Genomic DNA, 27,074 nt, shown 5'->3' on the forward strand with positions numbered 1-27,074 from the left:
GCTTACTCTGGGTGGGGACCACTCCGAGCTCTCCATCCATTATCTCATTTAATTCTCATGACATTATGATGTAGTTTCTATTTTACAGATAAGTGAGTGGCCATCACTCCCCAAGCCACACAGCTTGTCCCTGATAGGCTGGGATTCAGTCTCATTCTTTCTGATGTCACCAGACTCTGCTGCTCCCGTGGAGAGAAGCCTGGACTAGGATTCGGGGGTCTGCCGCCTATATGCATGACGTCAACCCTGTTCCTCGGCTTCCCCGCCGGCAGATTAGGAGATTGGAACTCAAAAGTTTCTTGTGCTTGGAAATTCTCGGTCTACTTGTGACATTTCACACTGACCCCTTTTACAGAGTCTTGACTTTGGGTCCTAGAGTGCTTGGAGGGAAGGTTGGGACCTGGGGAGGTAAGGGGTGTGACATGAGACCAAGGGCGGGGGGGGGGGGGGCAGAGGTGGAGAGGGGTGGGGTCCTGGTGCATGGTGTGGGGAAGGTGATTCTTTTTTTTTTTTTGTGGTGAGGAAGATTGTCCCTGAACTAATATCTGTGCCCATCTTCCTCTATTTTGTATGTGGGATGCTGCCACAGCATGGCTTGACAAGTGGTGTGTAGGTCTGCCCCAGGGATCTGAACCTGCGAACCCCTGACCACCAAAGTGGAGTGTGCGAACTTAACCACTATGCCACCCTGGCCCCAAGGGGAAGGCGATTCTCATTCCCCACTGGAGTAAGCATCACAGAAGTGGGCCCAGGAGATGGTGTTAACAGTGATGGTGACCCTAAGAAGCCAGACCGGAGAGCAGACTCCTGCCAGAGGGAATGGGTGAGACAGCGGGCAGAGCTGTGAGCCAGGGCTCACGGGAGCCATGTGGACACAGCAGAGCCTCCCCCACTGCACCTGGGCTGGCGGGTGGTCTCAGTGACCGTGCTGGGCTCCCTGCAGCCCAGGGCCAGAGCTTGTGAGCGGATGTTGGACGGTTCACTGGATGGGTTGTGGGCAGAAGGCACCTGCTCGGAGAGAACACCAGTTCCAAGGCTGCCTTCTGAGGGTGAGGCAGGACAGACGCAGCCAAGACCCAGAAAGCTCGGTGACATTTTATTGAAGCTATTTCAGGAAACAGGCAGGCACAGGGAGCGGGCAGTTCAGGAGGGTTTGAAACGATCAGAGCCACATGGGAGGGACATTTTTCTGAAGCAGTGAACTTCCTGTCCTCACGTCAGCAGCATGGCGCCAGTCTCTACTTGCCCTTGGCACGCATTCTGATCTTGATGCCTGGCAGGTGTTTTGAGGGTTTCTAACTCTTCAGACTAAGTAAGGAAATCACCCCGTGAATGCCAGCCTCACAAAGGTCTCCGGCCTACCCCACTCTCCTATTACACCCCCACCTCTGCTTCCTTCACGGGGCTGAGCAACGCGTCCGCTCTGTGCGAGGAACAGATAGCGCCCCTCTTCCCAGTTGGCTCCCTGTGGGGCAGGGAGTCCGGTGGACTGCCTTCAAGAGTTTCGGTTCTGGCTAGGGCTGGTGGGGATGGGCAAATCCAAACCGCGGACATTTCAGAGACAGGCAGATCGAAAAAGAAAGGTCAGGAGAGAGAGCAGGAAATAACATTGCCAAACAGATGAGTGGGAGAGGAAGAAAAGGAAGAGGGAAAGGCGAGAAATAAAGGCAAGGAGAGGGGCTGCGAGTGGACGCTGGGTGGTAGAGGAGGACAAGGAGGTAGAGACGAAAGGGACTTTCCAGAAGAGAGACGTGGCTACTGCAGAGGAAAGAAAACAGGTCCTGAGCCTTGATTACTTTGCAGGAGAACTCTCCCACGGGGTCCTAACACAGGCTAAGGGGGGTCCTTTTCCTGGTGCCTCTGCTGCAGGCGTCTGGTGCAGAGCAGCCGTCCACACGCCCTCACGTGGCCTCCTTTCCTCATGGGAATTTTGGTTTGGGACAGTAATTCTAATGTTGGCTTAAATGGGGCCAGTTTGGAAGGAATTTGGCTATGAACTATCAGCTAACGCAGCCCCAGGCCATGGAGAACGTTCGAGTTCTTGATAAAATTATTCCATTCCAGTCTGAGTCATCGAGTTGGTCCTATTTTGAAGGGCGTTGATTTCTCATCAAATATTCTGCTGGTGGGAGGTGACAGGGGAAGTGGCTGGGGGCCCGGGTGAGGACACAAAGAAGGAGGTGAGGAGGCAATATGGAGGCAGGGTTTGCAACATTCCCTGGCCTGAGCGACCTGTAGGAAAGCGTTCTGTCTGCGTGAGAAGCCGCACAGGTGGAGGCTCCGGCGCAGACTGCGCCTACTTCTTTGGGGGCACCAGGTCTGTTCTAACCCCCCACCCCCCAGTGAAGCACTCTGGCCGCAGTGGATGGGGGTCAGACAGAGAGAGGAAGGCCACTGCACCCACGCTCTGGAAGGGCCAAGTCCTTGCCCTGGTCTTGGCACAGAGCAATCGAGGCAGTGTTAGTTGGAATGGATGCCTGTGGACCCTGGAGGGTCTGGGATGAGGAGCGAGTGGGGTACCTTTGTGGGGACCTGTCTGGAGGCAGAGCGATGGACGAGGTGACCTGAGAACTCACAGGCCACTTCCCTGCTCCCCGTGCCTTCTGCTATTGATTGTGCGTGGGGGGCGGGTCAGCAAAGCGGCAGGCCCTAGGGCTGGGAGCTGGGGCCTGAGCGGGGAGGCAGCCGAGGCGAGGGTGGGGCCTTTAGCTCCTATAACTCCTCTTGGTCGAAGTCTTGGAGATGATGCGCATGCTGGAGGTGCTGCCGCCCATGCTGCGGCCACTGGTGGAGCTGAAGCCAGCGCCATAGCCGCTCCCGCCCACACAGAGGCCGCCGCCCCCGCTGTAGCCTGTGCCCCCGGAGGAGGAGACCACGGCTGTGGAGAGAAGGCACAGGGGCATGGCAGGCTCCTCTGATTTCCCAAGAGCCACCCTCCCTGGATCTCCCGCCCAGGCCAGCTCCCTTCCAGGGCACTTCCTCAGGGAACAGGAATCTCCGCGTTCCCCGGGGGCCAGGGTCAGAGCAGGTGGCAGGGACTCCCCGTCCCCATCCCACGCTGCCTCAATGTGAGCATCGCACACAGGGCGTCACAACTTTCAAAGCACTTTCACAGCTGTGATCACGAGGATCTCACAGGCCGGAGAGGACCCGTTGCTAAGATCACCCCCATTTTATAGAGGGGTAAACGGACGTGCAAGACAGCAAGTGACACACCCAGGGTCACACCACCTGCCAGGAACCGAGGCTTTAGGCTCCTATGCTGTGTTCATTCCACATTAAGACCAGGGGCTCTCATAGTGGATGGACCGCGAGGCCTCACATCTCTGCGGGGATCACAGACTCCCATGCTGGAAGACGCCCGAAGGCCGTCCAGATGGCCCTCCCCCAGGGCTGGAATCCCCTTGACTGCATCCCTGAGAGGCAATCACTCAGCTTCTGCTCAATGCTTTCAGCGACGGGGAGCTCACTACCTCGGGACATAGCTCTCCGCAGCCTGTCAAATGTTCCAAGATGGCTCTTTGGCTGCCCCACTCAGTGTCCATTTCCCCAGGGGAGGCACACCTGTTTCTCTTATTCATTGGTTTCAAGTTCCTGATCCTGGTTTTCCAGCCTCCCTCACGTGCTCTGACCCCCATGGGGCCCAGGGGCCTCTCCTTCCCCTGCCCAGGACTCGGGGCCCCACGGATGCCGCCTAAGTCCTGCTGGGTAATCTGTGAGATGACTCCTCCCCAGACGGGGAGCTCCCCTGGGAGCTGAGGCCAAGCCGGATCAGTCGCTACTCTACCTGTTCAATTAATTTGCTTCAATTCTAAATACGGGTCTGTACATTTAGCCTGTTTGATAGCCTCTTATTAGTTATGTGAGTTTGGATTCCTGCCAGAACCAGCTGAGAAATCAGGCATTCGGACTGGAGACCTATTGCTCTGTGGGTAGTCCCGTCCTGTAACTGCAACCCTCCAGGGCCAGGGTGGAGTCATTCCTGTGGACATGTGACCCCACTGGGACTGGCCCTGGGGGTGAGGGGTCACCACACATCTCTCTTGACCCCACTGGGAGGAAGGGCCAAGGAAGAGAGGGGCCCCCATAGGACCCCTAAGAAGGTCTTAGTGCCATCCCTGCCCAGCTCGTGCTTTATCATTCACCAAATCCTTGCTAGTGACGCTATTAGCTTCCACTTTGTCCCCCACTTTTCTATCATCCCAAGACATTTACTCACAGATGTTCACGGGTCCGACGCCTTCCCCAGTGAGTCTGTTGCAGGTGGGGAGAGAAAGGGACATTTCATTTGCTGAGAAGTGAAAGGGCCCTGGGTTCTTTGTGTTTGAAGCACCCAGCACTGAGTGCTGACTGCGTGCGGGCTCTGTGCTTGGCGAGGCTTTCGTCCACCTCATTAGCTTTAGGAAGCTACTGTGGATTTGTGAGGGGACATCTAGAGAGAGATCAAGTCAAGATACACAGAGAAATGGGGAGAGGGCCCGTGCTCACTAGGTGCAGAGGGACTGTCAGAGGGTAGGCATCTCTGGGTAAACAGGAGCCGCTGAGGCTCATCCCAAGTGTGGCCTCCTTTGTCAAAGGGTCTGGGCAGAAATGTCCTTATGGCCTTCCAGGTAGTCACAGGCCACCTCTCCCTGACAGCTTTCCTCCCGCCCCCTGCCCTGGGTCCAACAGGTGCTATGGGAGTGTCTGCAACTGCTGGACGCCTCCAGGCAGCAGCTGCATTTTAACTCCATTTCCGCCCCTGCAATTTCCATCTGGGTCCTGACACTGTGGGGTTCTGGCCCTGCGGCATTGCTAGTGCTCTGGTGGCATCTGTTGGAGCCACGCTGGGAGAGAAGGCTGCCCACCTGCACTCCTCGCCCTCCAGCAGCTTGCGGTAGGTGGCGATCTCGATGTCCAGGGCCAGCTTGACGTTCATGAGCTCCTGGTACTCGCGCAGTTGCCGCGCCATGTCCTGCTTGGCCTTCTGCAGGGCGTCCTCCAGCTCGGTCAGCTTGTGCTTGGCGTCCTTGAGGGCCAGCTCCCCACGCTGCTCGGCATCACTGATGGCGGCCTGGAGCGTGGCACACTGCCGGGAGGACACAAGAGTTTGTGAAATTGTCCAGAGGGAATGCAGTACGATGTGGGCTTTGGGTTAACAATATGGAAGAACTTCCTGAAATGGATTTCACGCAAAGGAGGTCGGAGCTTCATCATCTTTAAAAATAAGATTAATCTCTGTCCCCCTTGGATAATTTGAGATGTAGCCAGGATGGAGAGAACAATTTTGGGGGTCCTTTTCAATGCTGAACTTCTCTGGGCAGTGGGGAAGCAAAGTGGTTCAACGTTTTGCCCCTGTATGCGTCCAGAGGACAGAACCTTTTCTAGAGGGAATGATGTTGGACTGATCTCAGAAAGAAGGTCCTGACCTCCCTGGTGAGGTGGGAGACCGCAGGTTTCCATTCCCAGAGGGTCACTCATCTGGGGAGGCTTCTCTCTGCACGGGCTGAGTTAGGACAAGGCCCAGCTCTGCCCCGGGGACAGGGGCACGGATGGGACGCACTGGGAGCTCAGCCCCACCTGCTTCTTCAGGTTATCGATCTCAGAACGCAGCCTCTGTATCATCCGGTTCAGCTCGGAGATCTCCATCTTGGTGGTGCGGAGGTCGTCCCCGTGCCGACCAGCGGACTGCTGCAGCTCCTCGTACTGGAGTGAAGGAGAAGCAGGAGGCAGCGATGGTTAGGCCAGAGAAGAGAAGGCGGCGGCTTCCCAGGGCCCACAGGCTGCCAAGGCGCTGCATGGAGACGCCTCCCTGTGCCCCCCTCCATCAAATCCCTCCGCGTTTTCTCTTGGCTCTGCCCCTGGCTGTGTCCTCAGGCTCCACCCACAGCCAGACTCTAATTGTACTGGTCCTTCTTCCTTCTCCCTCCACACCAGTATCTCACCCTCACAAACTCAGCATCATGCAGGGATGCCTGTCGCTTTCTGATTTTAAAGCTCTTTCGTGTTTGTTTTCTTTGGCATCACATCTCATATCCCCGAGTGACCCCGCAGCTCAGAGTGTTTGCTCTAACCTGGAAACTCTCACCGTGTGCCCCATATCCAGCCTTTGCCCCCAGCCCCTCCGCCCCAGCCAGTTCCACCTGTCTTCTCTGGATGCACATTCCCTCTCTTGCTCCTGCTGGCACTGATGGCTGGTACCGTCCCTCCTCTCTCCTCTACAGGGCACTGGAGGTGTGTCCATCCACCCCCTGGAGAAGGACTGGCCACCTCCTGCTTTCGTCTGGCTGTTCCCCCAGGGCCTGACGGTACTGCTGGAGGCTGAACTCAGTTCTCTTCGACCCCATCAGACTGGACGTCCGAGAGGACAAGGCTCTTACCTAATTTGCCTTTGAAATCCCATTTCTGTACGATTATTTCATGAACTTGGCCTTGACACCTCACCTTGATCTGGTACCAGGACTCAGCCTCCGCCCGGCTGCGATTGGCAATGTCCTCGTACTGGGCTTTGACCTCGGCGATGATGCTGTCCAGGTCCAGCTTGCGGTTGTTGTCCATGGAGAGGACCACGGAGGTCTCGGAGATCTGGGCCTGAAGCTGAGCCAGCTCCTGTGACGGGGCCCAGACAGGAGAGCTGAAGCAGGGTGTGCATGTGCGTGTGTACATGTATGCATGTGGATGTGCAAGTGCATGCATGTTGAGAGACTGTGACTAGGCTGCTGGAACAGACCCTGACATCAAGGGTCTCACTTTCACTGTTGGGGTGGGGCATCCTGCTTAGGTCTGAAAGGGCTGGGAAGGACATTAGAGAGGTCACAGAGTTTACTCCGTTCTTTATCGTCTCGTCATCTGCACAGAGGGAGCAGCAACACAGGTAACTAGCCAGAATTCTCCAGAAGTCACTCCCATTGTCAAGGAAGTGCACCCTGCCGTGACCTGTCAATGCCGTGACGTCTCGTGTTCTGAGAAAACACAGACTTTCACACCAAATGAAGAAATCATCTTGTGAAAGAAAATTGAGTCAGAAGGAGATACAAAGCTCTGCTCCCTCCCAGTCCTGTTTCCCGACTTCGCTCCTCCCTGCTCCTTGGGCATGGGAAATGGAAATCAGCTGGAAATAGCACAAAGGGCGCCAGACTGAAAAACTCAAGTCTTGGATCTGCCAAGCGGGTTGGATAGCATCGCGGGGTCCCAGGGGACTTGTCATAGCACTGCTTCGTGTGCTCTCTATGAGGATCAAATAAATTCATGGCCATATAAGATGGTTGTTGAGACGGTAAACCCACAGTTAATTTGTTAATAATCACTTTTCAGAGTCACCTAAGGCGGTGGTTCCCAAGATGCGATCCTCGGACCAGCGGTGTCAGCATCACCTGAGAACTTGATTGAAATGCAACAGTTTGGGCCCCACCCAGACTTGCTAAATCAGGACTGGTTTTCCAATAAGCCCTCTAGAAGATTCTGATGAGCTGTAAAATTTGAGAATCATTGGTCCAAATCACACATCTAAGCGAAAATGTCCCTTTCCTTTCTGTATTAGCAATTGGTTCACGCATTTCCTGCTTCCAGAAATTATTTTGTTGTTGTTGTGTGGCAATTTGTTTTCCCCGAGTAGTTTTTCCTAGTAGCTGACCTGGCTTGGAGGGGGTCTCAGCCCAGAGGCCTGCTGTTCGGAATTCGGAGCCAGCACCACACTGGTTGTCAGCATTGAAGTGAATAAGCAGAGGAGGTGATGCTTTTCTGCTCCAGGTGGCAGTGGGGTGGTCACTGAACTTACCCGAGGACACAGAGCCCATGCCCCTTCTCCTGGAACATGACCACCTCTGTTGGGCACCAAACATATGTAACCCCATGGGCATATCACCTGTCCTCACCAGGCCTGCCTGGAGGTACACGATGCACCTATGGCCCAGCCGCAACATTGCCGACCCCATCTCCTCCCCTCACTCTACTCCAGCCACCTGGGCCTCCTTCTGGATTCCTCAGTCCTCAATTCCTTCAGACTTCTCTTCAAATCTCACCCACCGTCTGCCTGCCTCTGCCCCCTGTTGTATTTTTTCTCTGTCGCCCCTACAGTGCCTGAAATGGTGTGGTTATTTGATTCTCTCTGTGCGGCCTGCACCTCCCACCGTCATGGAAGCTCCAAGACCTTGGGGGCTTGACTGCTTCTGCTCAGTGCTGTACTCACAGCCCCGAGAACAGTGTCAGGCGTACAGAGGCACATGGCAAAACCTGTCTTCAGGAGAGCAGGGCAATTGTGTCGTGTACTTTGAGAAGCACCTGAGGGCTCACTAATTGCCTCAGTTTGCATAATTGCCTCACCCTGCAGCTGCTCTAAGAAGAGGAGCAGGTAAGTCTGAGCAGGCCTGGTGAGCCAGGTGGGTTGGATAGTTCTGCGGAAACCATGCATAATTCAATGACAGGTGGTTCTTCTGTCTGGCCAACAGAATATGCCTGGTCCAGGTGGTCAAGTTTGAATTTCTCCCCTCGTCTGACCCATCAGCTGCCCCAGGGACCCTCATGGTCTCCCTTGGTAGGAGAGGCAGCATCTTCTCCATGAATTTCCAACTCAGGGATGGAGTGAGGAGCTGCGGGGAGACCAGGGAAGGAGCCGGGAGCCTCTGCGCCCAGTGAGGCCCCTCGGCCTCCAGCCCTCCTGAGGGGGAGCACCTGGCACCGCTTACCGCGTCATAGAAAGCCCTCAGGAAGTTGATCTCGTCCATTAGGGCGTCCACCTTGGCCTCCAGCTCCACCTTGTTCATATAGGCGGCGTCCACGTCCTGGGCACAGAACAAGCTGTCACTCTGGGTCCCATCCTTCCCGCTTAACCAGCCCCTCTGTCTGTGAGTGAGGCGAGAGATCTTCAGGAACCCAGGAACCGCGGATGAGAGCCTTTCTCTGTTCCAGGCAATGGGGTGGGACTTGCAGGGGGTCCAAATGGTGTGAGGACTAGAGCTCTTAGGGAATGCCACCTGCTCATCAGCTGGTGCCACCTGGGGAGATCTCCGATGTCCCCTCCTGGTGATGAGGATGACCCCATCCTGGGCACTTGGTCCTCTGCTGCCTCTGGCCTCTCCCAGCCTCGGCATCCCCTGCTCCTCACACTCCGCCCCTTCCTCCCCGTCACCCACTGCTGCTCCATCCCTCCTCCTCCAGCTTAGCTGGGGGGTGGTTCTCCCCATCCCTTGGCCCAGCCCGCTAAGCAGGAAGGATCCCTGTCCTGTCCCGATCTGTCCTCCCGAGACGCACTCTGCGCGAGGCCCAGTTGGTTCCCTCTCCCCGCACTGGACTCCGTGTGGGGCGGGGCTGGGGTTGTGATTTACAGCTCAGACTCTGGAGTCCTGGATCCTCACTCCCTCCTGATTATCTGGGTAACCGTGGGCAGCTTGCTTAGCCTCCCTGAGCCTGAGTTTCCTCACTTGTAATGTAAAGCCTGCCTCCAAGATTGCTCCGGAAATTAAATGAAGCCTTGCACGCAAGGCCCCTGGCTTAAGCGGCAGCTGTCACTCAGGTAGGGCTGCCTGGGCCCTGCAGTCAGGAGGGAGCATCCCCATCCCCTCACCTTTTTGAGCACCACGAACTCGTTCTCGGCCGCTGTGCGCCTGTTGATCTCTTCTTCGTACCTGCAGGGGGGATCAAGGAGCGGACCCATGTGAGGAGTGGAGCTCTGGGGGTGAGGGCAGATGGCAGGGGCTATAGTGGACAGGCGATGGTGCGTCTCCAGAGCAGACTTGGAAAACGTGCGAGGATGGCCTGGCTCCTTTGGCACGTGTGGGCCCGCCCCCATCCCAAATCAATCAAGCAACCCCTTCTGTCCAGACAAACCCACACCCCAAAGGACAGCAGCGCAGGACCACCCTTGTTCTTTCTGAGGCCGTTTCCTTGGCTGTGCTCCTGAGAGTGTGCAGGTCCTTAGCAACCCCACGCCCTCCCTGCCCCCAGGGGCACGTGGAGGTGCCCCCTGCTCACTGATCCCTGAGAAGGAAGGTTCCCTTCTGCTCCAGGTGACCCGCTTCCCATCCAACCCTCCTGAGTGTCCGTGAGTCCCACCCCCTCAGCGGCTCGGGACAGCTGTCATTTGGCTTCGTCTCCTTCACCACCCAGCTGCGTCCCCCGGGCGGTCACTTAACCTCGGAGCCCCTTCCCATCTATGAAGCGGCCTGTCCATATTCTTTTAAAACCACCAATACTGTCGCACATGACGTTCACAGCCAGGATCTCTCCTGCCTTTGGGTTGCTCTTCTGTCCACTAGAATCTGAGAAAGGCTCTTTCCTGTCACTGGGTCTTCAGTCCTGGCCTTTCTCCCACGTTCTCTGGGAAAACTGACCTGGTTCTCCTTACTGTCTCCTCCTGTCGCCTTTCCGTTAAATCTTTTTGTCACCTGATCCCATGCACCTGTCCTTGTCTCCTATGTTCCCCAGCTCCCAGGCCCTTTGCCAGAGGGCAAGCATCACGTGGCCCTGCACAGGCCTCTTACATGCCTGCCACAGGAACGTTGCCGTCCATTGACCGGACCACGCTCTCCAACAGATCCCCCCATAGTCCTCTCTGTGCCTCTTTCCTTCTCAACCTTGACTTTTCATCTTCTCCTCCAGGAAGCCTTCTTGGACTGAAACACTATTACTCCATGTTTGCATACATATTATAAATTATCTGTCTGTGCTTGCTTCTCCTGTCTGTGTCTGCGTCACTACAAGCATGTACCTCATCATCAATACAATAAGATTAGCCAGCACTTATTAACAATCTCCTCTGTGCCAGGCACTGGGCACCCCACCAAGTATTACACATCTAAGTTTTGATTTAATGCTCTCAACCCCTCTATAAGGTGGGTGCTATTAATACCCCCTTTAACAGACAAAGGGACTGGGGCTTAGAGAGGCTAGTTTTCTTTAGGTCATCCAGCTAGTAAGTGGGGTTGAGCCAAGATTCTAAATTCTAGAACTTTCTGCGATGATGGAAATGCTCTATTTCTGCATCCACTAGGGGACCCATTAGCCGCATGTGGTGACTGAGCACTTGAAAGGTGGCTAGTGCGATTGAGGAGCTGAGTTTTAAATTTTATTTAATTTCAATTAATTTAAATTTAAATAGCCATGTGGCTAGCGACTACTTGTTAGCACAGCTCTCAAACCTGAAACTCTTACTATGTTATACAAACAGAAACCAACACTGCTTCTTTAGTCACTTATTTTGTTTGGATCAAGACAATTAGAAATAAATTAGAACAATAAAAATAAGAAATTACTCACATCTACAGGCACAAGCATAATTGTATGATTAGTGGTGTGTGTGTGTGTGTGTGTGTGTGTGGTTCTAGGGAGAGGGCAGCAAATATGTGTATTTTTCCTCTCTTCCCCGGCCCCTTGGCCAGGGTTGGGGTGGATGTGTGAACACCGCGTAAGGCAGCAATGGAACTGAGCTGAACAATGTGGGAGTGAGTTGAGTTCCTAACTCACTTGTTGCCGCCGTATAACCTTGGACGATGGGTTGCTATCTCAGACCTCACTTTCCTAACCTGCAGAGTTTACGAGGTCGTTGTGTATAACGTGTTCTTTGTGCCCATGTGAGTTATGGGCACCTGTAACCCAGCTCCTCCCCTCCACTGCAGGGTCCCAGTGCTTGTTCTGACTCCACCTCCATGCCCTAAGTGTGCGCCCCATTTCCTCGCTGCACGGGGCACTTCCGGAGAGCAGAGCGGCCCCAGGCGCCTCAGGGAAGGCCCTGCATGGGGGTGGCTGGACATCCACTCACTTGTTCTTGAAGTCCTCCACCACGTCCTGCATGCTCTTCAGCTCCGTCTCGAGCCTCCCCCGCTCTCCGCCCAGCCCCTCCAGCTGCCGCCTCAGGTTGCTGATGTAGGCTTCAAACATGGGCTCGATGTTGGCCCTGGTGGTCTTTTGCTCCTGCAGGAGGCTCCATTTGGTCTCCAGGACCTTGTTCTGCTGCTCCAGGAACCGCACCTGCCCCCGCCAGAGATGAGAGACTGTGAGGGCTTCCCGGCAGCAGCCTCCCGAAGGGCTCTGGGATGCAGGACCCCCTAACAGTGCAGTGGGGCCCTGCGAGGCCTCAGAGTCCAGGTGGCAGGCTCCTCCTCTTCCTCCACCCGGAAGGAGCCTAGAATGTAGAATGCCAAGCAAATGTTGGTGCAATGGGCTTGGGAGATAGGTGGTGGCTTGGTTTGTAGGTAGAAGCAAGGAGGGCCACAGAGGCTGGAAACCATCTGAATACACCAAACCATGTCGAGGTGTGGGAGCTGAAGAACAGAACACTGGGCCATCACATTACCAGGTGAGATTCTGATTCCCGTTAAATGGGCGTTTTCCTTCTGCCGTGCTTTCTCTGGTTCTAAAATCTGGACTTGGTTGCCCATAGACTCCAGGGTTGCTGGAATGGGTCACTCTGGAGTTGCATTGAGGGGACCTGGGCACAATCCCAGCTGTGTCCCCAACTAGCTGTGTGGCCTGGGGCAAGCCCCTCCTTTTTTCTGCTCTCTCAGGTCCCTTGTGGTCTTGTGCTGCTAATTTCTCGAATTGCACTCATCTGCTCCTCAGTCTGGGAGGCAACCTTGGGGATATGCAAAACCTTGCTCCTCAAACAAAGTCCTACCATTGGGAAAAGCTGAAACGACAGCCTCAGAGAACGAGGGAACAGAGACTCCCAGACCTTGGAGGTGGCAGAGTGCCTACAGAGGGTCTTTAACAACACCCCCTCGGGGGCCCCAGCTTTCTCTTTCATTGTCAGAGGAAGGAAGGCAGTCCTGGCTCTGAGTCCCTCCCTAGTCACATCCCCTCCTTCCCTAGGTCCCCTCCAGACGAACCAAAGAAAGGCAGGGCCCACATCTTCTCCTCAGAGCCAGGCTCCTGGAAATCTCACGTCTGTTGGTGCAAACACCAGGCCAGGTGGGGTGACATGGGGGATAAAGGTGAGGAACCAGCGCCTCAGCTGTCCTGTGGGTTAGGTTTACCCATTCGAAGAACTGGGTGCATGGGATGAGACATTTCACAGCCCGTCAGATCTGCAAAGGGACCTCAGAGTCCATCTGTCTGACTCAACCGAGGACCGAGCAGCTATGGCTGCTCCTAGCAGTAAAGCCAAAGACAGAACCCAGGCTGGTGGCCTCGTAGGCTTGCCCTCTTCCTTCCAGATCCCAGGTATGGAGCCTTAATGATCCAGATCCTTGATTTGCTTCTTCCCAGGCAAAAAACAACGAGCTCAGGTGTGCACCGGTGATGGTGCAAAAAGAGAATCATTTCTTTCGCCAGAACTGGGCAAATCCCCAGGATTCCAGGCCACACAGCAGGGTGGCCTCAGGACTGATGTCGCAGCTTCCTCTCAATACAAGAAAAGTGCGGAACGCTTTGAGCACCCGTCTCACCAACCACCCAGATTCCCAGATACCCAAATCACAAGGGATGTTGCCACGGGAGGACGTGCCCCTGTTAACCAGGCAGGAAAATGGGACCCCAGCCCGTTGCTGTGAACAAAACTCATAACCTTTCGTTCTTTGATCCCCTTCCCTCCATGCTGGTCCCTTCCGCTGACTAATTTTAAGCCCTGTACATGATCATCATCCATGGAAAGAGCTGTGTCCTTGCAGTGGGTCAGATGGCTCTGGAGTCTGGAGATGGACATTTTTCTGCTCCTACCTCAGTAAGGTGGGAAACCAATCCCCCCCACCCCATCAGCAGTCTGCATGGCCCCCAGGATCGCAGGTCCTGGGCAAATCACAGTTGACCTCAGAAAAGCACAGAAAGCAGAGATCCCCGTGGGAGCCCCCTGCTCTCATGGTGGGGACCCCACTTGCCTCTCACCTTGTCGATAAAGGAGGCGAACTTGTTGTTGAGAGTCTTGATCTGCTCCCGCTCCTCCTTCCGCACCCGCTGGAGAGACGGGTCGATCTCCAGGTGGAGGGGGGTCAGGAGGCTCTGGTTGACGGTGACCTCCTGGATGCCCCCAGCGCCAGACATCATCCCACTTCCAAATCCAAACCCACTGCAGGCTCCCCCGACTCGGTACCCTGTGCCCCCAAGACCCAGCCCATAGCCAGCTCCACCAAAGCCGGCACGGCTGGAGTGGTAGCTCCCGCTGACGGAGATTCTCTTGCTACCCCCAAGGTTGTGGAGACTCCTGGTCCCAAAGCCGCCCCCAAAGCCACCTCCGAAGCTCTTCCCGCCCTGGGACACGGAGAAAGAGCTGAAGCTGGGCCGGCAGCCTGAGAGGAGGCTGGCTGAGGAAGCGCTGAAGTTCCGGGTGCCCCCGGACTTGATGGTGACAGAGGACCGTTGGGTCATGGTGGGAGCTGGTGCCAGAGTGTCAGAGGAGCAAAGACGTCAAAGAGATGAGGAGCCTTCACAGTCTAGCTCTCCCAAACCCTCCTTGACTTTTATCCCTTGCAAGAACTGGGCTTGTCCGGAGAAGATCAAAGGCCACTCTGTTGAGTTCATTCCAATGGCATGTCTGGCCACGGCCCATCTTCTGCCCCGCTAATCATGCTGGGGAACACCCTACCAGGGCAGGACCAGGCCTGGGGATTCGGGCCTGGGGCAGGCCACAGGGCCAAGCCCCCCACCCACCCAGGTTCTCAGCCTCATGCTGCAGGCACTCCCACTGCCTCTCATCCACTCCTCTCTTCTCGACTCCTGGATCTTGCACTCCGAACCCGGGCATTGATTATGCCCCTCCCAGCACGGGCAGTTATGAAGGAAATAAACCCCATTTACTGAGGTCCAGACCGTGTGCCAGACCGTGTGGCAGGCCCATTGCAGGCATTATATCATTTGATTCTCATAATGACATTGGGGGTGGGCAGTGACACGTGTAATAACAATTGCCAACATTTACTGAGCAGCTATGACAGGTCACTGCTCTACACCCATCTTCTCAGTAATCTGTATGCAGCACCAGGGGATGGCTATTATCATTATTCTTGTTTCGCGCAAGAAGCAGTCGAGGCATAGGGTAGCTAAGAGACCTGGTGGTGACGCCACAGGGTGAGTGCCGGGCTGATGTGAGGCCCAGTGGTCTGACTGCAGATTCCCCCTTCACATCTCCACAGCTCATGTGATGGAGAACAAGAGGTTGTCCAAGGGTGGCAGGCTCAGATTTCACTCCAAATTCCTGTTCCTGCTACTCTTCTCGTCCCTAGGGACGAGAAATGTTTAATAATTGTCCCCAGTGTCATTTCTCTCTTTCCTGCCATCCTCTCTCTCCCAACCCTTCCAAATTTTAGCTCCTGGCTTTACCCTCATCTTCTCTCGTCCTGGTTCATGGCCCGTCCCTTCCCTGCCACTTAACTTCCCACTCCTTCACCCTGGACAATTGTGTTTCAGATCCCTGGTTCCCACCAGTTGCGAGCCTGGTCCTGAGCACTGAACTCACTCCCTCCAGGCCCTCCGGGGCACCGCCTGGGGCTCAGGCCTTACGGGAGGGGTTCTGGAGACTGTGGACTCAGGAATATGGGAGCTCCCTGGGTGTCTCACTGTTGCCTGCAATTATGGGCCTAAATGGCTCCTCTGCTTGGCGCAAGCATTGCCCCCAGGGCTGACTTTTAACTCCTCTCCTGGCCTGTTATTTCTCTGCTTAGGTCTGCAAGTTTGAAGCTGCCAGGGAACAATCGGCCCCTTTTCTGGAGGAGGGCTGAGCCGCCCACCCTGCGTCAGTGTCCTCGGAACACAGTTTGGCGTTGGGAGGGGATGGCGTCAACCTGCATGACATACGGAGCGGGGAGGCTGGGCAGAGATTCTGCCTAGGGCCTTGGGCTCCTCAAAGAAGGCATCCTACAGAGAGGTAGGAGGAAGTGGGCAGAAGCTCCAGGAGGGAGGACGGCTGGCAGTCTGCCCTCGGGTCCCTCTCATCTCCCAGTCCCGCCTTCTTAGCTCTGAGGGAGGGGGTAGGTCTGACGTGCTCTGAGCTCTCCTTGTGTGGGGCCCTGTGCTGGGAGGAGACCAGGAGGAGAAGAATTTCTCTGTGCAACATCACCCCTCCAAACAGAGGGCCGGACACCAAACACATTACACATGCGTTTAATTGACACATTCCAGGGAGGGAAGAGGGGAGCCCTCACTCCCAGCAGACAGCTTATAAGCACCGTGAGACAGGCGGGCTGCCGACCTGGCAGTGAGATGGGAGACACAGGCTCCCCACCTGTGCATCTGGAGTGAGGAGGAGAAGCCGAGGGGAGAGTCCCCACAAGACAAGCTGAATGTGAATCTTGAAAGACAGCGGGCTTGGCACAGAGAGGGTGTCAGGAACGGTCAGGAGGGCAGAGGCTGGTTTAGGTGGGGATGGGGTTTAGCCAGGACCCCAGGCTTCCCAGCAGCACAGGTGGGCCTTGTGGAGGCAGAAGACGGGGAAGGACCCAGGTGTCCAGGGTGATGCAGACAGGCCAGGTCAGCGGGCAGAGCTGGCTTCAGGGCAGGGGTGAGGGAGCAGGCAGCTGCACTCAGTGCTTGTAGCTCTTCCGGCTGGAGGAGGTAGTGGAGACGAACTTGACGCTGGAGCCACTGCCCCCGGGGCCCCGGCTGCTGCTGGCACTGAAGCCGGAGCCCCCCAGGCCCGCCCCCAGGCCGTGCCCACCGCTGGTGGTGAAGGAGTAGCCGCTGCCCCCGCTGAGACCCAGGCTTCCACCTCCAATGCCGCTGCTGCCGCCATAGCCACTGGAAACGGTGGAGGTGACCACGGCTGCCGGAAGAGAGGAGACGTGGTCAGAATTTAGGGCAGGACAGAAGATGCCCGTGGTGTCAGGGCCTGGGCCCTGATGGCCGTGGCGTGGGGCCAGGATGGTCTTGTCGGGCAGCTGTTTGCCTCTTCTCAATTTTCCCACCCACTTGGTGAGGTCACTGTCCTCTGTCCCAGCCTGGTTTTCCCTGTGCTGTAGTGCCGTCATTCTCCCAGTCTGGAATGGCTTCTTGCCTCCCCTCTGCTACTGGGTGCCTCTCTTTTCCTTCCAGAACTTCCTGGGGACTCTCTCCTTCAGGAAGCTCTTCTGGTCCTCCTGCCTTCCCTTTTCATCCTGTCACCCTTTCCCCTGCTGCTCTGTCCCCATCTCCCTCTGTGGGCCTGGCTCTGGTGTCTCCCTTCCTTCTGAAAGCTCATGGCAGGGCACGTATGTGCTTCCCTTGGTGTCCCCCAGCCTCCGCACTCTGAATCCCAGAGGGAGGCTGGAATATTCTTAACAGACCAAGTGATAGATGATGCCTTTTCTCCCCTTCCATCTGCTCTTTTCCTAATTTTTATCACCACCCATCATCTTAAACATCTAGTACCCTAGATGGGCTTTTCAGAAGGAAAATAAAAATGAGAAAGGGACTCTGTTATGGGATGAACTGTGTCCTCGAAAAAGTACGTTGGAGACCTGACCCCCCAATACCTGTGAACGGGACCTTATTTGGAAATAAGATCTTGCCGATGTAATTAAGTTAAGGTAAAGCCATTAGGGTGGGCCCTGAGCCGGTGTGACTGGCGCCCTAGAGGAAGATGGACACCGTCACGTGAAGACACACGCGGGGACAGGGCCACATGATCACAGGGCAGATTGCAGTGATGCAATGCGAGGGCCCCGAGGACGGACAGCTGCCACCAGATGCTGTGAAGAGGCAGGGAAGGACTGTCCCCTGCAGGTCCCAGAGGGAGCATGGCCCTGCCGACACCTCGATTTTGGACGTCTAGCCGCCAGAACTGGGAGACAAGACGTTGCTGCTGTGTTCAGGTGCCCAGGGTGTGGTCCTTTGCTGCAGCAGCCTAGGGAGCGAGTACTGACTTCTAGGTGCTTTAAGAGAAAGGAAACTGTAGAATTTATACTATCTATTCCCAAAATTAGCTGTGAGGATCTCTGGAGCCACTAGACAGGGATATCAGTGAAGGAGGACACCACACCGGGGTGGTTCAGAGGCCTTCGCCTTCTGGAACCCTCAGTTAATGTAGCCATTGCTATTATGAAGCCTGTGCTGAGAAAACCAAGCTCCCTTGTAGAGCGTAAGTTGCAAAGTCCTTTCTGTCGGCCTCATGATGCCAGCGCTGAGCTCTGAGTGACGACTTCTGCTCTTACTGGCTCGGGGCCGGGCCAGCTTGCTGACTCCTCACCCGTTTCCAGCAGCTGCCCCCACCGCTGTGTCTCACAGTGCCCTTGCTGCCTTGCAAACCCTTGGTGACTTTCTGCAGTGATGCTCTGAGAGTTAGCAAGCAGTGGGGCTTCTCCCCACACTGTCCTGGGAAGGGGCTGGCCTGTCGGCCATGCTCTTGTGTCCACTGAGAAGCCTCCCTCCAAAGGTTGAAGGCCGACCGGGAGTTTTCATAAATCCTGTCGACACTGAACGCTCATCTCTGAGCTGGACTTGCAGCCCCAGCAAGAAAGGTGTGGCATCCTGGGTGGCGGGAGGTGTGGCTCACGGGTCTTCTAAACCCATGCAGAAGGGTTACAGCAAACCTCCCACGGCCCCTCTGTGGTGCTCTCTCTTGCAAAGAGGTCAGAATGGTGACATTAAATACTCTTTCCCATATGGCTCTCTTTTTAAAGAATCCAAAACCTCAAAGCTTCTCAAAATGAACCTTACCAGTGGGATCCCCTCCAAGGCCCCATGTGTGCCCTCCACCCTCTGGCTTGCCCACCACCTTCCCAGCCCGCCAACCACATACACTCCAAATGGCAGAGGGGGCTGTCATACTCACAGATGTTGACTGGAGAAACGCCCTCTCCGCTCAGCCTGATTGGGAGGACAGGGGAGAAAGAAGGTTACTATTGCGTCCAGCAGCTTGCGGGCCTTTGAAATGACATTTTTGTAACTGTTTTAAATTCACTTAAAAACCCGTTATTATTTTTATTGCAGGAGTAATGGAGGTTGAAATATTTAAATACTAGTAGTATTAAAAATAATAATCTAATGACTGAAATAATATGGAGTTTGAGGTTCATAGGAGTAAAACCTGTAATCTTGGAATTTTTGATTTAAAGTAGGTAGACAGCTTACGAAAATTAAAGGAATCGTACGCCGGTCTCAGTTGGAAAGCCAGGGCTTGTTCTAGAACAAGAAGGGTTCTGTCAACAATGGACTGTTGTCATGCACTGGGCAGTGCTGAGTTATTACAGGTGTGGAGAGACTCTGAGTCATAAATGTAACAATAGCAATAATCGGTCTATTCTTGTGGAAGCAACTAGAGTAATTTTGTTTTAGCATCTTGAGGACAGAACTGGCATTCATTCATAAACACATACCTAGAACCTTAATAAGAGCTAACATTTATTGAGGACCTGTTCCCTACATTTGTGCCACTTAATTCTCTCAACAACCCCACTAGGTAGGTATTATTGTCCCAGTTTTACAGATGGGAAAATTGAATCTCAGAGGGGTTAATTAACTTGCCCGTGATCACAAAGCTGGATTTGAAGCCAGATTCATTTGACTCCAAAACCCGTGTCTTTGGCCCCTAAACTGAAGGATAGCTAACATTTGATGGACACTTGGGTAACATGCGTTAGTTTAAGAGCTTCACGTATATTCCATTATTTCAACCCTCTTAAAAACATGTGAGAGAGAAACTGTGCTTATACCCATTTTACAGATGAGGACACTGAGGAGTGGAGAGGCTAAGTAATTTGCCCTCGGTCATACAGCGGGTAATTGGCAGAGCTCAAAGCTCCCATTGAGGTTGGGGATCATGTGACCTGGCTTCTTTATTCCATTGTTGAAGAAATTGAGGGCCGGAGAGAGGATACTGACTTTCCTAAGGTGACGGCGCTGGTTAGTGGCAGACCTGTAAGCCCCCATCCTAGGGCAGTTTATTCTCAGTCCAGAGCCTTTCATACCACATTCCAGTCCTGCTATGTAACCAAACATCTCCTTTGATAGAACTTGATTACTTAGACCTGGTCAGGTCCTGGATTTCCATGGGGTGCTAAAAGTAGTTATACCTCGAATATGGGAATCTGATAATGATTTACTAGCCTGGAAAGAAATTGCTCTGTGTACTTTGTCATAGCCCAGTTCCACCTGCATCTTGCTCCCTTTTCCAGATGATGAGGGGGCTGCAGCAATCTGAGCCCAGGCAGCCAGGATGGAGTCAGCGCCTCTGCCCTCACCTGCACTCCTCGCCCTCCAGCAGCTTCCTGTAGGTGGCGATCTCCACGTCCAGGGCCAGCTTGACGTTCATCAGCTCCTGGTACTCCCGCAGCAACCGGGCCATGTCCTGCTTGGCCTTCTGCAGGGCCTCCTCCAGCTCCACCAGCTTGGCCCGTGCATCCTTGAGGGCCAGTTCTCCACGCTGCTCTCCATCGGCGATGGCCGTCTGCAGGCTGGAACACTGCAGGGAGAGGAGGAAGCCAGGAGCCTTATGGGCGCCCTTGGAGGTGTGGTGCTCCTTGAGGCCTGTAAGCATGGCAGAATGACCCAGAATAATGAGTGTGTGAGCAGCTCACGGCCCTGGCATGACTTTACCTGCTTCTTGACGCTGTCGACCTCGGCTCTCAGCCTCTGGATCATTCGGTTCATCTCGGAGATCTCTTGTTTGGTGTTTCGGAGATCATCGCCGTGTCTGCCCGCCGTGACCTGCAGCTCTTCGTACTGAGAGAACCAGAGCAGACCCAGTCCCCGCATCAAACGCCTGACCTGGGCACTCCCTGTGCACACAGCCTGGCCCTTGGTGCCACAGCAGGCGTATCCACACACAATCATTCACGCCTACACTTGCTCATTTATTCGGGTGACATTTCTTGAGCACATCTACTTGCCAGGCATGTACTAGACTCTGGGAAAATCATGAAAAGCATAATCAGACTCCTTGTTGCAGTTTATTGGAGGGAGATAGACATTAATCGAATTAGCATATTATCAAATTTATAGTTCCAAACCAAGATAGCACCTCTTAGGAAACGAAAAGGGTCCTACGAGAGTGTAATAAAGGAATCTGACTCAAATATGGAATTGGGGGGTGGGGTCATGGGTGTCCTTCCAGAGATGGAGGTGCTCCAGCTGTGCTCTGAAGATGGAAGGAGTGATCTAAGTGACCGGCTCGGGGAGAGAATATTCCAGGCAGAGGAAACGGCCTGCGTGGGGCAGGAAGGACATGGTGAGCTCTAGGAGGGAGAGGTGACTTGATCACTGTCCCTGAGGAGTTCCTGATCACGGGGCATACCTCCAGACCAATTGTGACCATGAATTTTGGTAGCCCTCCAGACCCCAGGGCTGGGGCAACAGGGAGGAGATGCAAGGACACGGCGTTGGATGGAGCCGAGGGACACAGCTCTGAAGACTTCGTAACAGGATCCTCTATCTCAGGGAGCTCTTTGTCTAATGGCGCATATCCAAGATACACTCATTTAGGAGAAATAAATGCAGCCTGTCTCCTCCCGCAGACGGAGTACACCTACACCTCTCCCAGTGGAAGCAGAGCGCCCGCCGGAGTGAAGATGTGCCCGGTTTTGAAAGTGTGGACTAGCTCAGGTTTTGTATTTCTAGATGCACATGGTTAAAGGGAGCAACAGCCTTGCCAGCAAAAGGAATCATTCCCTATAAACTTCAAGCACTCCACCTGGGGGTCAAGGGGCTGCTCTGCACTGGTCACCCTGGCCCCTGACACCCACACTGCAGTGGTGGGGACTAAGGCAGTGCACAGAGCAGGACAAGGGTTGGAAGCCAGCTTGCAGGGGAGCAGCTGCCCTGAGAAGGGTCTGGATGTGGCAGGGAGGTGATCCCAGGGGCTGGACTCTCCAGTCGCCCACACCCTCCAGAGCCAGGGCTCCCGGCCATCTGCGCCTGTGGACACCAGCTCTCTATGGTCATCCGCACCTCACTCTTCCTGATGCAAACTCTCTTGCTTGGCAAAGTGCTCACTTCTGCCTTCGAGCCCCGAAGGGCTGCCTGCTCAGCCTTAACACCTCCCCCCTCCTTGGCAATCTTTTGTCCCCTGCTGTTTCCAAAATGGACCAAAACCCCACCTCTTCTTGGAAGGTTTTTAGTAATGCTGTCTTTTTCCCTCCCATGATTGTCTATTTACTTCATGGCCTCCCAGACCTTGGAGTCTCTGTTCGCAGTTTGTTTATTTACGACTCTGAACCCTGCTTGGCGTCCAGCGGGAGCTCCGTAAACACGCGTTGAATAAATAAGCCCTTTAGAAACAGCTGTGTGGCTGTTTCTTGGTTGTTTTGGAGTCTCACCCAGCTCCCAACCAGATCATAAATGCCACGGGCATTGTGGCTGTCCTGAGCACCCCAGATCATGTGGCCATGTGTTAGTATGTATGGTTGGATTTCCACATGCATTTCAAGCTAAGTTTTCATAGCATCAAAGATGCTTCTGCCAAGATACAAGAAATGGAATTGCTTGCATGTTTCCTGAGGCATGTAGTGAATGGTTAAATGGTGATTTGGGGCTTCAGAGAGCACTAGCCCTGGAACCTATCACGGAGGTGCCCACACCCACCTTGGTCTGATACCAGGACTCTGCCTCTGCCCGGCTGCGGTTTGCGATGTCCTCGTACTGGGCCTTGACCTCGGCGATGATGCTGTCCAGGTCCAGGCTGCGATTGTTGTCCATGGAGAGGACCACAGATGTGTCTGAGATGCGTGTCTGCATCTGGGATAGCTCCTGCAGAGCCAGTAAACTCAGCGTCACCGAGGCATAAAGAGAAGGGATCTTGAAATCACACGGTTGACTAGCCATCTAGGTCAGGAATCCCTTTGGCATCCCTGGCAAGGATTCTTCTAGCTCTTCCCTGGGCACTCCCAACCATTTAGGGGGTCTCATGCCAATCCCCGAGAAGTTCCCGGGTCATAGATCAGTGTGACGGGAGTGTGTCCCCCAGTGTCCTTCCCAAGACTCCCATCTCTGTGCTTTCCCTGAGTGGGAAGGATGGGAAAAAGTGCTCTGATCCAAATTACATCGACTTGAATACGACATATGTCGATTCGTATGCCAGCACAAAATATTTCTTCAGGATCGTGTGGTTTTTAGGACCCTGTTGCCCTCCCACACAGCATGACGTCACCACTCCCTACCTCTCTCTCCCTTTCCACAGACCGGCTCTCTGCCTTCAGTGTGGCAGTGCCCAGAACGAGGCATCTTCAGAGGGCACGACGTGCCCTGACCAATGAGCCGAGGGGGAGCGTGCCTTTTTGATCTTTTCCAGGAGAGGGAAGGGAGAGGTGGCTCTCGATTCCTTGGGACTGTTACCCAGTGACCTGGAATTTGGGAATCAGCTCTCCCTCCTTGCTAGGCCACGGGGTGGGAGGAGAAGCCTCAGAGCTGGGGTAGGGTTTACTGTGGCAAGATTTCAAGTGGTTCTCCTAGGACCCTCCAACCCCCAGCTGGGAGTATCTGGGACGCGATGTCAGGTAGGGGCCCTGCATGGATGGCACTCTTTGCAGCACCCTTTCCTTCCCAGGCTCCAGACCTAGGAGGGACACAAGCATTCACAGGCTCTTACTGTCTCAAAGAGAGTCTGGAAGCAGTTGATCTCGTCGGTCAGACAGTTGACCTTGGCCTCCAGCTCCACCTTGTTCATGTAGGCGGCGTCCACGTCCTGGAACGACAGCACAGGATGCTCCTCTGAGACCCTGACCCCAAGCAGTGAGTCCAAAAGAAGCTGGGCAGCTCCTCCCTGGCCCTTCTAGGTTGGATTTCAGCCAACTCTGTGTCTGGGGACTGCAGTCGGGAGTGGATGACTGCTGGGGACTGGGGGCTTGAGTTCCCCGGGTTACAGAAACGCCAGCAGGGTCAGTGGGACCGTAAACACCGAGGGAACATTTTGGCAGGTTTAAGCTCTCTAGATACTCTCAAGGTTGATGCCACATTTCTTGGGTGGCCTCAGGGTCAGGTCACCCCACACTCCAAGATTCAGCTTTGGATCTTCTCCTTTGAGAGACGTTTCCACCCACCTTCTTCAGGGCCACAAACTCATTCTCAGCAGCCGTGCGCTTGTTAATTTCATCCTCGTACCTGTAAGCACAGAGGAGAGGGGGCGTGTGGTTGAGCAAGGGTTCGATTGAACTCTTCCCAGGCTGAGGAGGATGGACTGGACTGCAGGAAGACTTAAGAGACCTCAGATCCTTCTCAGCTCTTCCCTGACCTGCGTGTGACTTTGAGTGATTCACTTAACCTCTATTTCCCCCTCTATAAAAGAGGAATCATTTCTTCTGCCAGAAGTTTTTTTCTTCTTTCTTTTGTAAGACTAGAAGGTGAGCGTGGAACTTACAAGAATAGAAATATGTACTTATGCAACTCTATCTTAGAGATGCACAATTCCAATCTTAAAAAAATTTTGCTGCCCCAAGTGCCTGCTTGAACAGTGGGGTAAACTATCCATCAGGACACTATTCCCAGTAGATTTTGATATATTTTCTCTGAACCTCAGGGCGGCCATTGAGCAGTGTGTTTTTTGTAGCTAGGTGGAACCCAAACGAAGAAACCAAGGGTCAGCCAGCTAAGGGGTTTCCATTGGATGTCTCAGCTCTGCAACCCAGATGATGCACAAAGCTCGCCTCCCCGAGGAGGATCAGACTGTCTTGTTTGTACTCTAGTGCACATCCTGGAAATGCAAGCCATCTCAGCAATACAGCCCACATCCAGAGACTTAAATAACACGCTGACCATGAAATCATATTATACTTCCCAGAGTAGCAAAGTTTTGTTAGATGATACAGATATCCCTTTGCAGTCATGGAGGCAGACAAAGAATAGGCTTCTTGTTAATGGTGAGGCATGAGATGAGGGTCCCTTTGTCACCCACACCAGGCTGTCTTCCTCTTACAGGATAACGATGGCAGGCTCCAAACCTCCCGATGACATTGCATTGGGTCCTTTGCATCTCTCTGGTCCTCGTTAAAAGGAGCCCTGGGAGGACTGTGTGTCACCAGACTATGTGTCTGCCCGTTTCCCACTCACCTGACTTTGAAATCCTCCACGACGTCCTGCATGTTCCTCAGCTCGGCGTCCAGCCTCCCCCTCTCGGAGGTGATGCTGTCCAGCTGCCGGCGGAGGTCATTGATGTAGGTGTCAAATAAGGGCTCCAGGTTCTGCCTCACCGTCTTGGAGCCCTGCTCCTGTAGGAGGCTCCACTTTGTCTCCAGGACCTTGTTCTGCTGCTCCAGGAAGCGCACCTGGAAGGGGGAAGAAGAGAATGAAATCTTGAGAAACTAGGGAGGCAGAGCCAGACGCTCCAGTGAATAAGGGAGAGAAGAAAAATATACTTTTCACCTGACACCCATCTGTCCACTATTGTATTGACAACTCCAGCTCAGAATGGGAAAGCCCTTGAAGCTACCTTGGAACTCTTGGGGGTTTCCATAGAGCTAGTGTGGTGGGGCTTGGAGGCCTCTGTGGGGAGCCTCTGCTGTTGGGTTGAGTGTCTAGACAACGCCTGCTCTGGGGTAGGTCAGGTTGCTCAGAGGAAACTCCTGTGGAGAAGAACTTAACTCTTCCCTTGCTGTTGACTGACCCGGGCTGCATGGCTCCCGAGGAGGATGAGGGGAAATTTCCACAATGTCTTGTGGGACAAGCTGGAAAACGCTTCAGCCCCTGGGAGGTACTTATCGAGCAGATGAGCTTCCTCACAGGGAGGACACTGCATTACTACTGCTCGCCCTCCGGGCCAGGGCCTCTCCAAGAGTTCATGCTGCCCTAACCCAATGGAGGAGAGGCAGCTCCCGGCTCACCTTGTCGATGAAGGAGGCGAACTTGTTGTTGAGGGTCTTGATCTGCTCCCGCTCTTCTTTCCGTACCCGCTGGATGGTGGGGTCGATTTGCAGGTTGAGAGGGGTCAGGAGACTCTGGTTGACGGTGACCTCTTGGATGCCTCCAGAGGAGGGGAAGCTAGAGCCCCCATAGCCCCCTCCGACCCCACCCCCGTAGCCAAATCCACCGCTGACCCCAAACCCGCCGCTTGCCCTGCCACCAAAGCCACTTCGGAAGTTGCTGCCACACCCACTCATGGAGACCCGCTTGGTCCCCCCCAGGTTGTAGAGGCTGCGGCTTCCAAAGCCGGTGCCAGCGCCACTGATCCTTCCCAGCCCTCCACTGCCTCCTGTGGAGCGGGTCGTGGAGACGGAGCTGAAACGGGAGCGTCCGGTGGCTAGGGTGGTGGCCGAGGCAGTGCTGAAGCCCCTGCGCCCGCTGGTCTGGAAGGTGATGGTGGACTGCCTGGACATGGTGGCTGAGAAAGGCTGGCGAGAAGAGCTCCTGAGGTGGGTGCGTGAGAAGGCGGATAGAGAGGACAGGGCATCTGGGGAGCCCCAGGCCCCTCTGCTTTTATGGGCCTCAAGGAGGGGCGGGCACTGCTAATGGAGGCCTCTGATGGCATCCCCTAGGCATTCGCCAACCCTGAGCTCACACTCACCTCCCCTCTGGAAATGATAAAAGCTGCTGGTTGGTTCCCCAGCACCCCCTCCCCCCCCGTCCCCATGTGGAAACACATTTCTAGTTGCAACTTGATCACCAGACGAATGAGAAGCACGTTAATTGCTTTCAGTCATGTCCTAATCTTGCGTCTTATATTGGACTCGAAAAACACTGCCTCATTTCTATGCCGCTTTCTTAGGCCTGGGACCGACTCTCTCCTGTCCAAACATCTTGTGTCAACACAAGAGACTGCTATTCCCTGTTTCCTGCCCCTTCCTGCTCCTTGGATGAGCTTCCTATTCTGGAGCGTGTTCTCGGCAGTGACTGCCCAGTCCCCTGCCCCCCACGCTGTCCCTCCAGATCTTGAAAATCCTGCTTTAGCTCATCTTCCTTAGGAATCCATCCAGTTTTGGTTGCCCCTTTCTCTGACTCTTACACTTCCATCTCTGTGGTGACATTGATTTTCTGGAGCAGGAGCATGTGCATGCATGTGGGTGTGTGCGCATGTATGTCCTGTCTCCTCCAATCTCACGTGACTCTCAAGACAGGTCCTCTGTCTGTGGGAAGAAGCCATGAGGGTGGGAGGACAGGGGTCTCGATCCCAGCCCTGCCATGTGAGACCCGGGGCCAGTCATGAAAATTCTCTGAGTCTCAGTTTGGGTGTCTGTGAAGTGGGGTTGGTGACGAGTATTCATGTGGGAGAATGACTTTCGTGATGCCCAGGGGACATGTGAGCACTGAGCGTTTGTTTCATCTTCTCTCCTTCT

The 27,074-nt window shown here is 54.5% G+C and overlaps 2 protein-coding genes and 1 long non-coding RNA gene across 3 annotated transcripts; 1 reads left to right on the top strand and 2 right to left on the bottom strand.

Annotated features, from left to right (window-relative positions):
- Positions 1 to 1,083: 1,083 nt before the first annotated feature.
- On the bottom strand, positions 1,084 to 15,318 carry LOC100061458 (keratin, type II cytoskeletal 5-like). Its single transcript, XM_001504397.5, has 9 exons — positions 13,795 to 15,318; positions 11,735 to 11,943; positions 9,542 to 9,602; positions 8,664 to 8,759; positions 6,424 to 6,588; positions 5,560 to 5,685; positions 4,848 to 5,068; positions 4,220 to 4,254; positions 1,084 to 2,878 (listed from the first exon to the last, which is right to left on the bottom strand). Exons 1-9 carry the CDS (start codon positions 14,272 to 14,274, stop codon positions 2,706 to 2,708), a joined length of 1,566 nt encoding a protein of 521 aa, XP_001504447.2. The 5' UTR covers positions 14,275 to 15,318; the 3' UTR covers positions 1,084 to 2,705.
- A 671-nt stretch (positions 15,319 to 15,989) lies between these two features.
- KRT75 (keratin 75) lies at positions 15,990 to 26,193 on the bottom strand. Its single transcript, NM_001346217.1, is given in 9 exon segments — positions 15,990 to 16,663; positions 18,650 to 18,684; positions 20,058 to 20,278; positions 20,413 to 20,538; positions 22,396 to 22,560; positions 23,399 to 23,494; positions 23,850 to 23,910; positions 24,856 to 25,070; positions 25,626 to 26,193. Coding segments are annotated over 9 exon segments (1,650 nt in total). The 5' UTR covers positions 26,118 to 26,193; the 3' UTR covers positions 15,990 to 16,424.
- Positions 16,034 to 22,093, top strand: LOC138924824 (uncharacterized). Its single transcript, XR_011440107.1, has 2 exons — positions 16,034 to 17,690; positions 19,992 to 22,093. It is a non-coding gene; the product is annotated as an uncharacterized lncRNA (long non-coding RNA).
- Positions 26,194 to 27,074: the final 881 nt, after the last annotated feature.

Source organism: Equus caballus, chromosome 6 (genome assembly GCF_041296265.1).
Source record: "Equus caballus isolate H_3958 breed thoroughbred chromosome 6, TB-T2T, whole genome shotgun sequence".
NCBI classification, from domain to species: Eukaryota; Metazoa; Chordata; class Mammalia; order Perissodactyla; family Equidae; genus Equus; species Equus caballus.